We start from the raw sequence: 14,116 nt of genomic DNA, 5'->3' as shown, positions 1-14,116 counted from the left end.
ATACGCATGTATGTCGACACGCCATGTGACCCTGAAGAACTGCACATGTGCGAAATTCGGCTATCGCCCTATTTGTGCATGCTATCCCATAGTGTACTAATGGTTGACTTCCCCGCTTGTCCGTGAGTCGCGGCACCGTTGTCATCGGATCTTTAGGCGAGTGTTCAGCCTTTCGGCGGTGACCCTGGCTCCGACTGCATCACTTTCGTTTGTCAATCGCCACCAGCCAATCGAGAAAATACTACAAACTCATAAACCAGGTAAGATGTCCGAAAAAGTTGTGCCGGCAGCGTCGAGTGCCACGACAGGGTTCTTCCAAGCCAAACCCCAATTGACGAATCAATATCACGAAGACCATGCATTCCGACGAGCCCTGGACCTCTTTCTCCCAGCACAGACCCGTACTTCCATCGACAGTGAATTCTCACAGCTAGGCGATAAAGTACTCTCTCCACAAGTTCTTTTCTGGCTCCGCGATGCAGAAGTCCATCAGCCTACATTGGTCCTACGGGACTCATTCGGTTCCCCACGCAACGAACTCATCACGAGCGAAGGATGGCGACAACTTCAGGATTTCGGATTCCGAGAAGGAATGGTCGCGACAGGCTACGAGGGAAAGTACGGGCACCACACGCGCGTGGTTCAGTTCGCCAAAATCCACCTGTTCGCGGGGAGTTCAAGCACGGTGACATGCCCGAGCGCAATGCAGGATGGCGCGGCCAAACTCATCATGACGTTTTTGGCAGATGGAAGGGCAAATGATCCTACGCTTGAAGCGGTTCTGCAGCGCGCGTACAAACGTCTGACAAGCCGCGATCCAACCTTTGCGTGGACTAGTGGGCAGTGGATGACGGAGCGGACTGGTGGCTCCGATGTCAGCGGAACGGAGACTCGCGCGACACCTCTCTCCGAATCACAGATTCATGCAGATGATGCATGGACTGCGAGCGACGGGAGCCCGCTCGGCCCGTTTTCTGTCGATGGTTTCAAGTGGTTCTCAAGCGCGACTGATGCCAACATGTGTTTCTTCCTCGCTAAAACCCCCACCTCGGAACGAGTCAGTCTCTTCTTCGGACCAGTACGACGTCTCAAGGGCGATTCACTAGAGTTCAATGGCATCTTCCCACAAAGATTGAAGAATAAGCTTGGAACCAAAGCTCTGCCGACCGCCGAGTTGGAACTCAAGGGCATGCGCGCATACATGCTCGGTCAAGAGGGTGCTGGCACCAAGGAGATCAGTCCGATCCTGAACATCACTCGGGTTTACAACGCCGTCAGCTCGGTAGGATCAATGGCCCGTGGTCTCGCCATCTCGCGAGCATTCGCGCGAGTGCGGACGGTAGCGGGGGGTCAGCCTCTCATGAACACGCCCGCACACGTCCGATCTATGGCGATACAGCACGTTGAATACCGCGGCCAGACGATGATTGTCTATTTCATCACATACTTACTCGGCATCACGGAACACAGCAGCTCGACGTCGCAGCCTAACTCACCACTTCTCGAGAACTCAGCATGGACCGCGCCTCTGCTACGCATCCTGACTCCGGTCGTCAAGGCGATGTCTGCTGCCGCCGCCGTCGATGGCTTGCGCGCGTGTATGGAGAGCATGGGCGGTCTCGGATACCTGGAGAATGAAGATGTCGAGCTCAACGTGGCCAAAATCTACCGCGATACCAATGTCCTCACGATCTGGGAGGGCACCACCGACGTCCTTGCCGCCGACACCGTGCGTGTGCTCAAAGGCCGCGGGGCAGAGCAGGCCCTCAAGGCACTTGCGGGCTGGGCGCAGAATATCGTCCGAAACCACGAGTCGAAGTTCGGATTGTCCCTGAAAAGGGTGATTGTTGAAATCCAAGACCTCGTAACGCTCGTGCAGAGGAAGAACCCTCATGAACTGCTGTATCTCGGTCGGGATTTGCTCGATTCGATCAGTTGGATTGTGATCACATTGCTCCTCGTTGCTGACGCGACTCGGGACAACGATGCTATCGCAGTGGAGACTGCCAAACGCTGGCTGGCGCGCAAGGACGAACAATTGGCACAGGACCTATTGGCTCGCCCGTGGATCGAGCGAGCGAAGCTCGACCAGGCGGTGGTGTTCGGACCGTCACCGCAGTTCGTGTCGGCGACGGCGAAAATTTAGGCATATTCATTTGATCGCATCCTGTTCTTATGCTTGGTCGTTGTATAATATAGTCCATGCAACGTGCGCGCGACGACTGGTGTCTCCCAGATCCATGAGCTCCTGCGGTTGTTGAAATGGATCGGGCGATCCTGCAGATGATACTGGAAGACGCCGTGTTCGATCTCAGGGAGTTGTAACGCTTGGTCCTCACGGGAAGTCAGTAGAGTTGAACCCGAGATGACCGATAATATGTGCATTTTATCTGGGTGCCACATTTGCCGTATTAGGTTACAGCGATGCTTAACCGTGAAAGGCAATTGCAGGAGGCCCTTGCACGTGGCCTGTTGTGCACCAGCGATCACAAAGACAGAATCATTCTAGAGGAGTGGAGGTTTTTCAAGGTTGTAAGTCAAGCGGAGAAGCCTCCGAACATCCGCCAGAAGCCATTTGAAGGGCTCCGCATTATCAGGTAGAAGGTGCTTTACTCAATGTTAATCGGCATTGTCTTCCTCAAGTAGGGACCGCGATATCATGCACAGCTCCTAGGTCTCCATCGGCTATTTTTGCCTGTGAGGAAGCGCATATCATCCAAGACGCACTCCATGTTCGGGTACATGGTACCTTTCAATACATTACGACCTTGTTTGGATCGGGATTGACCTGACCATACTGTCCACACTACCGACCATTGCAGAAGTTCTCTTGTGGGTGCAGGTGTGATTTGCGTTCGGCACATTGCGTGTCGAAACCGGAAACCGGACCTCGTAGCCCTCTTGGTGCCCCACAATGGTGCTGCACCGCCCATATCGTGCCGTCCCTCCTTCTCCAGGTGCAGAGTAGGTACTGTAACATACCGACAGCAAGGCCTTGCCCGGGGATTCCGGTTACATCTGATGAAGTGTGTAAGCTACCAAGCTACCGCTGCTGCGCCCCGGACAGCGACCCAAGATCTCTGTCTGAACAGGTAATGTCTGTTCATTGCTGCACTTCCCAAGATTGGGTGGACAGCATCCTTTGCATTATCTTCGGGACAGCCGGAAGGGTTGGGTTGATTGTGGATCTCCCGTTGTTTCGCGGTGAACTGTGCGTTCTTAACAGAACTGTGGGTCTACATGAGTATAATATGAAATCCGCCGGCAGGAAAAGTTCGGTGTGATGGACAAGCACCAGACCTGGCGATCAGGACGCTCTAGTGGTGTGTGCATGTAGCTAGGTAGGTCGTGATGAGAAGAAAAATACATAGCTCCAGCCAGCCAGCCCGGCCGGCCAGCCCGTTTCTTCCTCTCACTGCCCAATGGCTGTCCAGTTGCGGCTGCTGCTTGCTTGCCCCTCATTTCGCTTTCGCACAGTTCTGCCCTCTCCATCCCATCTCGTCTCATCTCACCATTCGCGCCGAACTCCGGAACGCGATCAGATCCGGCACGTGTTGGCAAATTATCACTTCCTAATAGGTAGAAACCGGCTGCAACGGAGAGCCATAGCATGAGTGTCATTACCGTACGGTCTGGAAATGCTACATCGGGCGGACCCTGCCTCTGACAGTTGCAGATCCCGCCAGAGATGGATTCATCATCCGCCCAGTGCCGCGTGGACTTGGGATTATTCTTAGTGTGCAATTTAGCAAGGCAGATTCAAATGGGCTGGTGGTTCGTAAGCATCAATTCGCTCATTATTAGAGCATTTTCAACCTGGGTCTTCCTCATGCCTTTTCCGTCCTGACATCTTTCACGACCTCTTTTCGCGGTATCATCCTTATCCAGCACGTGAAGGGAGTCCTCCATATCTTCGTTCGCACGTGTCAGAGTTAGAAACCGCAACAGTGCTCTCAGCCAAGTCGAGTCGACACTTCGGACAAATCCGGTAACCCGTAGCAAACTTTGTCGATACAGAGATCCCACCGCAGACTTTCTGGCTGAACGAGGAGTCATTTCAAGGCAAGGCCTCAACCACAGACAGGGAAAGCTGTGCGACATCCCTCGTGCGCGACACATCTACGAGCACGTTCTGGTCAAGGTGAATTTGAAGAAAGAGCAAGAAGACGAAGACGGTATTCTAGCAGCTTCATTCACGAGCAGCGCGTGAAGAAAAGAAGGAGATCTGCTGCTGAAACAAGCACCTGCTGGTTATTAAGGGATTCAAAATCCGCGACGCACAGGAACACTCTGCAAGATGTTTCGGGGTATCGAGGTGAGTCGTTCGTACCTTATACACATCTCTGCACTCCCCTACACAAAGCTACACATGCACACGTACACATACTATTGCGTGCTTGACAGCGGTTGCATGAAATGAGATCGCGGTGTCGGTGATTTTGACAATTACACCTGTGCCAACTGGAACCCTGAAACGCATTTCATCTCCGCTGTCTGAGTGGACCCCGCGTGAGCAGATTGATGGGCGGCAGCGGCAGCGACTTGCACAACACGCCGCATGCAGTTTGGAGGGCGTTTGTCACTCATCATCAGTGCCGTCTATTTGCTTCACTTCCGGCCCAGATGGATATGTGTCGCGGCTCATCACGACAGTCCTCTCCTCCCCTCATGAACCAAACTCAACGACGATTAGATGCTTGCGACGGCGTGAAAGGCTCGCTCACCTCGCGCATCCCACATATCTTGGACGTGAACGACCTGAACAAAGATGAGTCGGAAGAGCGTAAACTGCCATTGTCTCAAAGAGCTCCGGAGAGCATCGATTCCAGGACGTTCTCATCGACGGGCAAGAGAAAGATAGAAACCTTGGTAGTCGGCAGGGCCTCCCTGGAGCGGCGGGACGGGAATGTATAAGCCAAGGTGACTACCTGCATGCGCACCTCCCAGCCTACACACCTGCAACAATAATATACCAACGCACGTTCAGCTGGACATACTCACATTCGGTTCCAGACAAGAGAATGCCGAATGAACGACGTCCGCAATCCCATCTTCACATGCACAGCTCAGCAGATACACGGCCTGGAGGACACGATTGCTTACTACACACCGGCCGGTCACCACGCAGCCCCGCCGGAAGACCTTCTCTCAAATTCGAGGCGCCTAGAACGAATGCCATCTCGGCCGGGCCGCCAATGACGTCGAAGCGTTGCGCCCTACGTCATCCACCGCAAAGTTTCTTAGGGCCCCGCGGCGCTACTGCCGTCCTCATCCCACCACTTGCCAGTATCATCATCATTTCATGGCCCACGAAACGGTTCGTTGCAGTGCCGCCATCGAAGACCAGCCGCGATGATAACTCGCTCAAGTCACCGGAAATCCCGATCAAGACGAACAGTTCAATTACTTTCTCAGATCGGGATTTCCGCCTTGAGCGGACAGGCGGAGTAATCTTCCGATGAGGTTCCCTCGACGTTCCCTCGTGCTTTCCTCCATTCTGCTCGCGCCTGTCATTAGCGTTGCGCATGGGTGAAGCAGGAGACGGAGAACGGAAAGCCGAGGAAATTTCCCTGTGCTCGCTCATCAGTGGCCTGATCATGCGCGGCCACAGTAGTCTTTCGTCTACTGCTCATCATGGGAGATGACCACTGTTGACGCCGGTCTCGCTGTCGTGGCCGCTGTGGCCGACGGCCCGTCTGCCTCTCTAACTGCTTGTCCGCTGGTTTTGAGGTCCCGCAAAAGAGCTTGTATGCTCTCTCTTTAGCCGACCGGTCTCTTTTCTCCTGCCCAGCGCCTCTAATCGTTTGATTCACGATGAAGAGGTTCCATCTGATGCTCCTGGAGACCGGCTTCTTTCCTTTCCTCGCCTAATGGCTAGCTGGCCCCAGCTGATTTCACTCTCACATCTAAGTGATTTATCTCGGTGCCGGGGCTGAAGTCTGCTCACCCATGGATTTCGAGAGGATTCTCTTTGGAGGTCTTGATGCATGTGTATTGTCTGGTGCATGCACTTACGTCATTCCACCTCACATTTCCGAAACACTCCTGCATGAATGCTCCTACACAAACACGCACACGCACACGCACACGAATATTCCCGCTACCGCTGTCTTTGTCACCAATATCCCGGGTCCCGCCACCAAACAGCAGATGTCATTGCCTCAGCTTGGGTAGGCTTTTGCTTTGCTTTGCTTGAGCAAATGATGTGCGCTTCACGCTGCTGCTGGCTTGGAAGTCCGTCGCTCCATCGCCCCTGCCATCACCAACACAGGTTCGGCTGATGCTCATTACTTGAACATCACACGCGCTTCCAGACTGTTCTGGGAGGTGACGTCTACTGCCATCGCTCCCCGCTCTCCGCTACACGGCTTTCCTTGTGTATGCCCCTCACCTGCGCATCAACCACATGCCCACGGAGAAACAGGCACACATATCCATTGCACGCGTGCCTGTTTGCTCCCTGATGAATAATTCCGTCACGTTTCATATCATCCACGTACACCTGCACACATCCCCGTCTTGAGTTGTTACTATTATCGTTTATTAGACACACGTTGGCTGCTGCAGGTGGATAGGTGGACCGGTGCGCCAACAGCTTTATAGTTGTGTGCATCTTCAATACCTGCTTCATTGCAGCAGCAGCAGCAGCACCACCGACCGACCGGGCCCAACCGCACCGTCATCACCATCACCTCCTCCTCCTCCCCGTTCACCACCACTCCCTCACAGTCACCATCATCACTGTCGTCACCGTCCACTTTCCCAAACTCTCCTCGACCACGGCGGAACGCTTCGATACATGCCACCCATCCTCACACTCACCACCCATCCTTCACACCCTACACTCCCGCCGCTACACATCCACACATCATATATTCGCCGCTAATCAAGCGACATCATTTCGTCCGTTCGTCATCAGCATCGTCACCAATCGCCAAGCCTACCTCTTTCGTTCCCTCTCCGTCTCAACCTCTGCCCGGCTATTGCTTGTTTCCTGCTGTGCCTCCCTTGTCACATCATCCCTCCATCATCATCATAACCACTCGCTGTCCTCACCGTCACGAGTCCTCTTGTTCTTTGACATCATCCTTGTTGGCCTTGCTGCACAACGTGTTGCACCCGCACGTCGCTCTTCTCTTGTTCTTGTTGTTGTTGCGTCGACTTTCTTTATCATCGTTCATCCGTGTCGTCTTTCTCCATTCCGTCTACATCGACCGATCACCGTCGAACGCAGATCTAACCATGACGACCATTCAGAATTTGAAAAACTTCATCCGGCACGGGAAGCAGGCTCGTGACACTCGTTCGCCACAGGACCATGCCACGACCCATGTGTCGAACGTGCACGCTCAGACTCAACGCTTTGCCGGCGCGCCTGCTCAACCGCAACATGGCATAACCGATCCTAATGTTTATGACCACAAACCACTTCAGGCGAACGCTCCTCACCAGGACTATTCCGCGGCCGCCATAGACAACCGGAACGTTGCAGCCAAGGCCCACAACGCCGCAGCTGGCGCGGTTGACCAACAGCAGAAGCGTGACCAAAAGCAAAATGACTACGACGCTTCAGTGTTGGAACGCATCGTCGCCGAGGAACGTGAGAGCAAGGGCAAATTGCCTCGTTACCCTGGCCTCGAACGATGGACTCTCGTCGAGAAAATGGGCGATGGAGCCTTCAGCAATGTCTACCGAGCCAGGGACAACAATCACGTCTACGATCAAGTCGCTATCAAGGTCGTCCGAAAGTTCGAAATGAACACAACGCAGGTGAGTAACGGCACATTCTGCATGTTTTTCCTCGCTCTTTCTCTACCATTCATCCGTTCTCTTTGCCTACCGCCTCGACTTGGGCGACTGCTCCGGTCGGCGGCGCACCTTTTGATCTGATAGAATTTTGCCAACATTTCTGTGCGTTCAGGCTGGAAAGAACGTCATGCATCCGGACTACGAAAAGAAAGTGCCGAAAGGCGTGGAGGTGCGCACATCTCCCCGATCGTCTAACACCATCTCACTGGCGAGCTTTCGACCCCATGGAAGCTTTGCACTGTTCATTCATCCGATACTTGTTCTTGCATACCTCAGGTCGCGTCCGACGACCCGCGGCTGACATCCTCTTTCTTCTCGCAGCGTGCCAACATTCTCAAGGAAGTCCAAATCATGCGCCAACTTGACCATCCGAACGTTGTCAAGCTCGTAGACTTCACCGAATCTCGTCAATATTACTACATCGTCCTTGAGCTTTGCCCTGGCGGCGAGCTCTTCCACCAGATTGTTCGATTGACATACTTTAGCGAGGACCTTTCACGACACGTTATCCTCCAGGTGGCCCAGGCTCTGGAGTACCTCCACGAAGAAGCTGGTGTGGTACATCGGTGGGTATAATATAAATCCGAGGCTGCTGCCTAGCCGAACACATTGCTGATTGCTCCCCGTAGTGACATCAAACCCGAGAACTTGCTTTTCTACCCAACGCCCTTCGTGCCCACCAAGAACCCAAAGCCTCGAGGCCCTGATGACGAGGACAAGGCTGACGAGGGCGAGTTCATTCCCGGTGTCGGTGCTGGAGGAATTGGTCAGATTAAGATTGCGGACTTTGGTCTTTCCAAGGTCATCTGGGACAGCCAAACGATGACTCCATGCGGTACTGTCGGCTACACTGCACCTGAAATTGTTAAAGACGAGCGATACTCAAAGAGCGTGGACATGTGGGCACTGGGATGTGTGCTATATACCCTCCTCTGTGGTTTCCCGCCATTCTACGATGAGAGCATTCAAGTTCTCACTGAAAAGGTGGCTCGCGGACAATACACATTTTTGTCGCCGTGGTGGGACGATATCTCCAAGTCTGCTCAAGATCTGGTTTCACATCTGCTTACCGTCGACCCGGAAAAGCGATACGACATCAAGCAATTCCTCAACCACCCATGGATCCGCAAGGTCAACGAGCCCACCTATGCCGCCGCCGATGCACCTCCATTGGCCACTCCTCTTTACACTCGTCAAGGTCAGATGTCAGCGGAAGAAAGGCTCAAGCCCGACTTTGCCTACCTCGACGACACGCCCGGAGCCGGTAGACGCCAAGATTTCCGCTCGCCTGGGGCGGTGAACCTCCGGGAAGTTTTCGATGTTGGTTATTCGGTGCACCGTCAAGAGGAGGAAGGCAAGCGCCGAAAGAACTTCAAGCAGGGATACCGCGGCGGCAACCCGATGAGCTCCCTCAACGCTCTGGACGAGGACTATGGCGATGACGAGGAGTACGAGACTGTCTCGACAGAGCCCTACGATCCCAGTATCGCCAACCCGCCGGCGAAGTTGCCCAAGTCCGGTGCTGTTCCTGATGTCTCCGGCATGGAGAAGCAGATGCGGAACACGACCCTTTCCGCGGCGGCACAGGCTCGACAGGCTGCTGGCCCTAAGCAGGCAGCTGCTCCACAAGCTCGGGGCTACGGTCAACATTCCCCCGAGGTAGCGGCTGCCGCCAAACGGCAAGTCAAGAACAAAGCCGGCGCATTTGAGCTGAGTCTCGATAACGCGACTCTGCTCGGCCGACGTAAGAAGCCCGAGCCCAGCGCGTTGAGACACGAGCAGACGGTCCAATAGCATCGTCCTGCCCTTGGTGTCCTTGTTGTTGTCGTTGCCGCAAACCTTTCCGATATAATGTTTTCCTCCTCCGCTATGATTTCGCGTGGGAATATCCTCTCCTTTGTTTCTATGATGCGGCGTGGTTGCATGAATTGCATTTTTCGAGTTTCCTCTCTTTTGTCATATGATCCTGGAAAGGCTCGGCTGTCAGGGAAGCGGTTCGAGAAGTTTTCATTTTTGATGTTTCCTTTCCCTCTATTTCAATGGTGAGATGATGGGAAATGAGAACAAGACCAGATAGATCTTCACTTTTTTTACCGAAAAGATTTCATCATCATCATTCACTATGGAAAATCGTTTTCTGATGCTCCCCGGGCCTCTTCTTGATTTCGATGGTCCAGATGTGCTATTGGGCCGCCTCCGATGACTCATCAAAACCCGGTTCTTGCCGATTATCAATATACCACCTCATGCACGTTTCGAAGTTTTTGTTGAAGTGTTGTCGGATCGGCCCCTGTTCGATTTGACTGATGCCTGTAATACAAAATTTGCAATTCGACAATTTATCCCATGTCGAAAGGCACAACATCATTCAAGTATTGCAGGTAGGGATGGAAGATCTAGAGATATTCGTCGTCCTTTCACTCACGTACATGAATATGTGCACACTGAGGTGCAGGTGAAGCAAATTTGCAGATACGGTCCAGTGGAAGGAAAGATGACTGCAAATGCACGTGAGCAGAGAGGAGAATGATGATGTGACGATCCAAAAATCAGAATGCAATTCTTTTCTAATCGAAAAAAGCTCAACGCGAAGAAGCGTTTTTCTGACGGCGTTAGAAGAACAACGAAACCCATGCCTGCGATAAAACGCCATTTTCTAATGCAATCGCAAAATGCTGCGAGCTCCCGCAGGAGAAAACCTGGAAGATCCAAAAATTGTACCCAAGTGAAGACAACCAAGAAGAGAAAACCGCCCAAGGCCCAAGAAGCCCAATATCCCCAGCCAACGCCATGCTTGAAAGAAGAAAATGCGAAATGCTTGCTCTGTCGTAATCGTCGTAAGTCATGAAAAGAAAAAGAGGTCGAAGTCGTCCAAAAAAGTCCCCACCACCTGCAACGAGGAGCACATGGCAACTCAACCCGGCAGGAACCCAACTCGACCGAGCCTTCCGCGAGGAAGGCCGGGAGTCAAAAGGTGTCCCGCCGGGTTTCGACACGAGCCGCCGACTCGAACTCGTGCAGGTGGTGGCATGTGGGGTGTGAGAGAGAGCGAAACGGAAATGTGTGTGTCGTCCAGGAAACATCCTCTTATGCACCATGAGGGCGTGCACGACCAACTCGACCAGATCAAGTGATGGCCGGGAGTCGAAGTCTTGCAGCCACCATGGTGATTCGGCGCTGGAATGATGTGAGGCGAAGATGATGGCTTGCGATGTGAAACGTGTCGTCGCGAAAATTCCTCTGACCATGACGGCATACAAGACCAACTCGACCGGACCTGGTGATGGTCGGGAGTCAAAGTCTTGCAGCCGTCATGGTCCAGGTGCTCGTGTGTGTGCAGGTGTGCACTGTCGAGTCTAAAGGTAGATATCGGTGTGTTCGCCGGTGACTTGCCAATGCTCGTAGTCGGCATTGTAGTCTGCAAGCATCTTCGCTGCCTCTTCGTCGGTGAGAATGGGCTCGGGATGGTATCCGCCACCCTCTGGCAATTCCCAAACGGGAAGATAAGGCTCGACTTCGCCTTCGACAAGTTCACTGATGCGCTGGGGTGTGGGCAGCGTGAGCTCTCGGGCACTGAATGCCTCTTGCAAGTCTTGAACTTCGGCAAGCTTTTTCTGCAGGCCATCGACATGCTCGGGTTGGCATTCTCCCAGCCATTGGTTAATCTGCCAATTGCGCTGACGGAGTGTTTGTTCTTCGAGTCTGCGCTCTGTCTTTTCGTTGAGGTCAACGCTGGTCGGCAAGGTCTCGTTGCTTGGCGGCGTCTCATTGCTCGAAGCACCGGCTGACTGTCTAGGATAAGCAAAAGCAGAGAGATCCAGCTCGCGTCGGACTACTGAGTCCACGCGTGGGGATGCGCTGACCAGTGCTTTGTCCTTTGCAAATTGAGCTTGATCCTTGAGAAGCTGTTCTCGGTCCTTGGCGAGTTGTGCTTTCTCCAGGGCAAGCTGTTCCTGCTGACGCTTTTGCTCGACTTGCGCCTTCTCCTTTGCGATGAGTGCCTGCTCTTTGGCAACTTGCGCCTGCTGCTCGGCGATGTTCGACTCCGACTCCTCGAAGATGTTGGAGCGGAGAGGCGCGTCAATGTCGACTTCCATTTCATCGTCACTGTCCAGGTCAGGAAAGCGGAAAGTGCCTTCTGCATCGCCGGGTCGATTGTGTGGGATCTCTTTCAGGTGGTGGATCTTGACCCTTTTCGTGGCGCGGAATTCGGGCACGGGCAGGTTTTGAATGATCTCGCGATTCTCTTTGTTTGCCTCTTCTGGATAGTTCTCTGGATGCAGCGTTTTGTCCCGCGTGTCCGCGTTGCGCACACGCGGTGCAGAGTTGATGTTTGAGCTTGAGACACGGTTGGGCGTCTTTCCTAAACTTTGGCGAGCGGCGCGAACCTTGTTGATCGAACGCGGTCGGCACGGAGTCGCATAAGATGTGGCACGTGATCGCGCGTCTTCCGTCTCGCTCGGTTCAGTGTGCTCAGAGATCGTGCTCAACAATGATGGCATCGTCGCCGGCGCGCGCAGAGTTTTGGGAGCAGCTCTGAAGTTGGGCGTGGGCGTTGAGGGCACATTTGCGGCTTCAGACTCCAAAAGCTCGGGTTCTGGAGCTGGCCTCTTACGCGAGGAGGGTAATCGTCCCAAGCTGGACGGTGATGCTGACGAGCTTGGTGATGAGACACTGCCGACACTGGGTTCTCGATTGGCAAATGGTGAAGCGATGCCAGTGAGGACGCGACGAAGAAGAGAGGGGATGCGTGCAACAGTCGTCTCAAGCAGTGGGGTTGATGCTGCGACGGGTGAAGATTCCGCGAAACTGTTAGATAGCGATGTCGTCACTGCAGCTGGGATCGGTGTCGTCGCTGCAGCCGAAACCGGGGTGGTGCTTGCCACTTTTGTGACAGCGCTATGTTGCAGCTGAATTTGTGTATTTTGTGCCTTGACCATCTCTTGCGCCAGCTCAGCGGCCTTGCGTGCGATCTCGGCCTTCTCCGCCTCTTCTCGATGGAACATGTCGCGAAGGTGACGCTTCCTGGCCTCCTCCCGAGCGAGATTGCGTTCAAGAGTGAGGCGCTCATTGATGGCGGCAAGTTCCTGGACTTCCATTTCAAGGTCATTGACGCGAGTCTCAGCGTTTGTGGCGCGTTTGTCGGCGGCTTTGACAATGACTGCTTTTTGGGGCATGGTTAGTTCGTCGATAAGGTGGTATTTGCCGAATCTGAAACAACGTTCGAGGATGTACGCGGCGTCAAAGGCTTTGCGGCCCTTGCCTTTCGCAGTAGGAGGGGGATTCGCGGCGGCTTTGGGAGCAGGTTTCGCTGCGGCCACGCGCTTGGGTTTGGGAGCAGTCTTGCGTATCCCCGAGCTTTTCGCTGGGCGCAGAGCTGATAGCCATGCATTAATAAAAATGATGTCATAAAAATACTTCAACGAAGACAAAGTTGAAATGAGCACAAACCAGTAGAGTCTTGTGAGATCTCCTCAGAGATGACTGAAGATGCGCGAGACGCAATGCGTCTACTTGAGCGCGTGGGCGCGACATATTCTTTGCGAGCCGGCATTGTGGTTCAGAACCGACACTGGCGAGTCGCGTGTTGAGGCTTCACGTGGCTAAAACCGACGGCGATTGATGTCTGATGAGTCGATGGTGGATGAGATACCGAGCTGGAAGTTGATGCGGTGCTGCGAACGTGGTTGCCTGATCTGTATGGGTTATGGGTCGCGATCACTGTACATAAATGTATGTATGAGGGAAGGAGACGTTGGGCAAAAAGTGTTTCTGTACTCTTTGCGTACATATGGTCCGTGCGTCTTTGATTAACACTGAAGTACCTATATCATCACTATCAACTTTGCGACCCACTCCTAATCAATGATTTCCAGCCTCCGCTCGGCTAGTACTACAGTGATAGTCATTCAGAGGAACACAATATAGTAAGAACAGCCGAATCAACGCAAGACCCACAACAAGAGCCCAAGCGCTTGCCCGTATTCGTCCTGCGGGCAGAGTATCACTCGTTGATGAAATGATTGATCTGGAACAAGCGCGGAATAATGCGATGCGCGTCAATGCACTGCTCGCGTGTCTAGTCACGAGACTTTGGAGAGGTCCTCGAAGTTGCTGTTCCTCTTCGTGACATTCGGCTTAGATCCCCCCCTGCTACTCGGAGGGACGTGAGGCTCGAGAACACCCGCATATGCTTCGTGCTTGGTGGTTACGTCCTAGTCTGTCGAACACATGCGAAGGCTCTTGTAATTTTCGGAAGTCGCAATGAAGTTGCTGCACGAACCCCTTTTCTGGAGTCCAGACTGTC

General features: G+C 53.5%; 5 protein-coding genes across 5 annotated transcripts; 4 read left to right on the top strand and 1 right to left on the bottom strand.

Moving 5' to 3' along the window:
- The first annotated feature begins 185 nt into the window (after window positions 1-185).
- On the top strand, window positions 186-2,631 carry K489DRAFT_378073 (acyl-CoA dehydrogenase). Its single transcript, XM_033604310.1, has one exon. The coding sequence runs from the start codon at window positions 266-268 to the stop codon at window positions 2,144-2,146; it is 1,881 nt and encodes a 626-aa protein (XP_033462565.1). The 5' UTR covers window positions 186-265; the 3' UTR covers window positions 2,147-2,631.
- Window positions 2,632-6,983: 4,352 nt separating this feature from the next.
- K489DRAFT_160703 (uncharacterized protein) lies at window positions 6,984-8,337 on the top strand. Its single transcript, XM_033599295.1, has 2 exons — window positions 6,984-7,978; window positions 8,131-8,337. Exon 1 carries the CDS (start codon window positions 7,243-7,245, stop codon window positions 7,888-7,890), a length of 648 nt encoding a protein of 215 aa, XP_033462563.1. The 5' UTR covers window positions 6,984-7,242; the 3' UTR covers window positions 7,891-7,978; window positions 8,131-8,337.
- On the top strand, window positions 7,919-8,239 carry K489DRAFT_378069 (uncharacterized protein). The gene has a single exon (XM_033604309.1). It carries the CDS (start codon window positions 7,937-7,939, stop codon window positions 8,108-8,110), a length of 174 nt encoding a protein of 57 aa, XP_033462564.1. The 5' UTR covers window positions 7,919-7,936; the 3' UTR covers window positions 8,111-8,239.
- K489DRAFT_378068 (Pkinase-domain-containing protein) lies at window positions 8,129-10,010 on the top strand. The gene is made up of 2 exons (XM_033604308.1): window positions 8,129-8,375; window positions 8,439-10,010. The coding sequence occupies exons 1-2, from the start codon at window positions 8,161-8,163 to the stop codon at window positions 9,601-9,603; spliced, it is 1,380 nt and encodes a 459-aa protein (XP_033462562.1). The 5' UTR covers window positions 8,129-8,160; the 3' UTR covers window positions 9,604-10,010.
- A 1,155-nt stretch (window positions 10,011-11,165) lies between these two features.
- Window positions 11,166-13,533, bottom strand: K489DRAFT_429768 (uncharacterized protein; the record flags this gene model as incomplete). Its single annotated transcript, XM_033608387.1, has 2 exons — window positions 13,261-13,533; window positions 11,166-13,186 (listed from the first exon to the last, which is right to left on the bottom strand). Exons 1-2 carry the CDS (start codon window positions 13,361-13,363, stop codon window positions 11,166-11,168), a joined length of 2,124 nt encoding a protein of 707 aa, XP_033462561.1. The 5' UTR covers window positions 13,364-13,533.
- Between the last annotated feature and the right edge of the window lie 583 nt (window positions 13,534-14,116).

The sequence above is a fragment of the Dissoconium aciculare genome, assembly GCF_010015565.1.
Source record: "Dissoconium aciculare CBS 342.82 unplaced genomic scaffold K489scaffold_3, whole genome shotgun sequence".
NCBI classification, from domain to species: domain Eukaryota; kingdom Fungi; phylum Ascomycota; class Dothideomycetes; order Mycosphaerellales; family Dissoconiaceae; genus Dissoconium; species Dissoconium aciculare.
The sequence above is the reverse complement of the archived record's forward strand: the minus strand, read 5'-3'. Positions and strand labels throughout refer to the sequence as shown.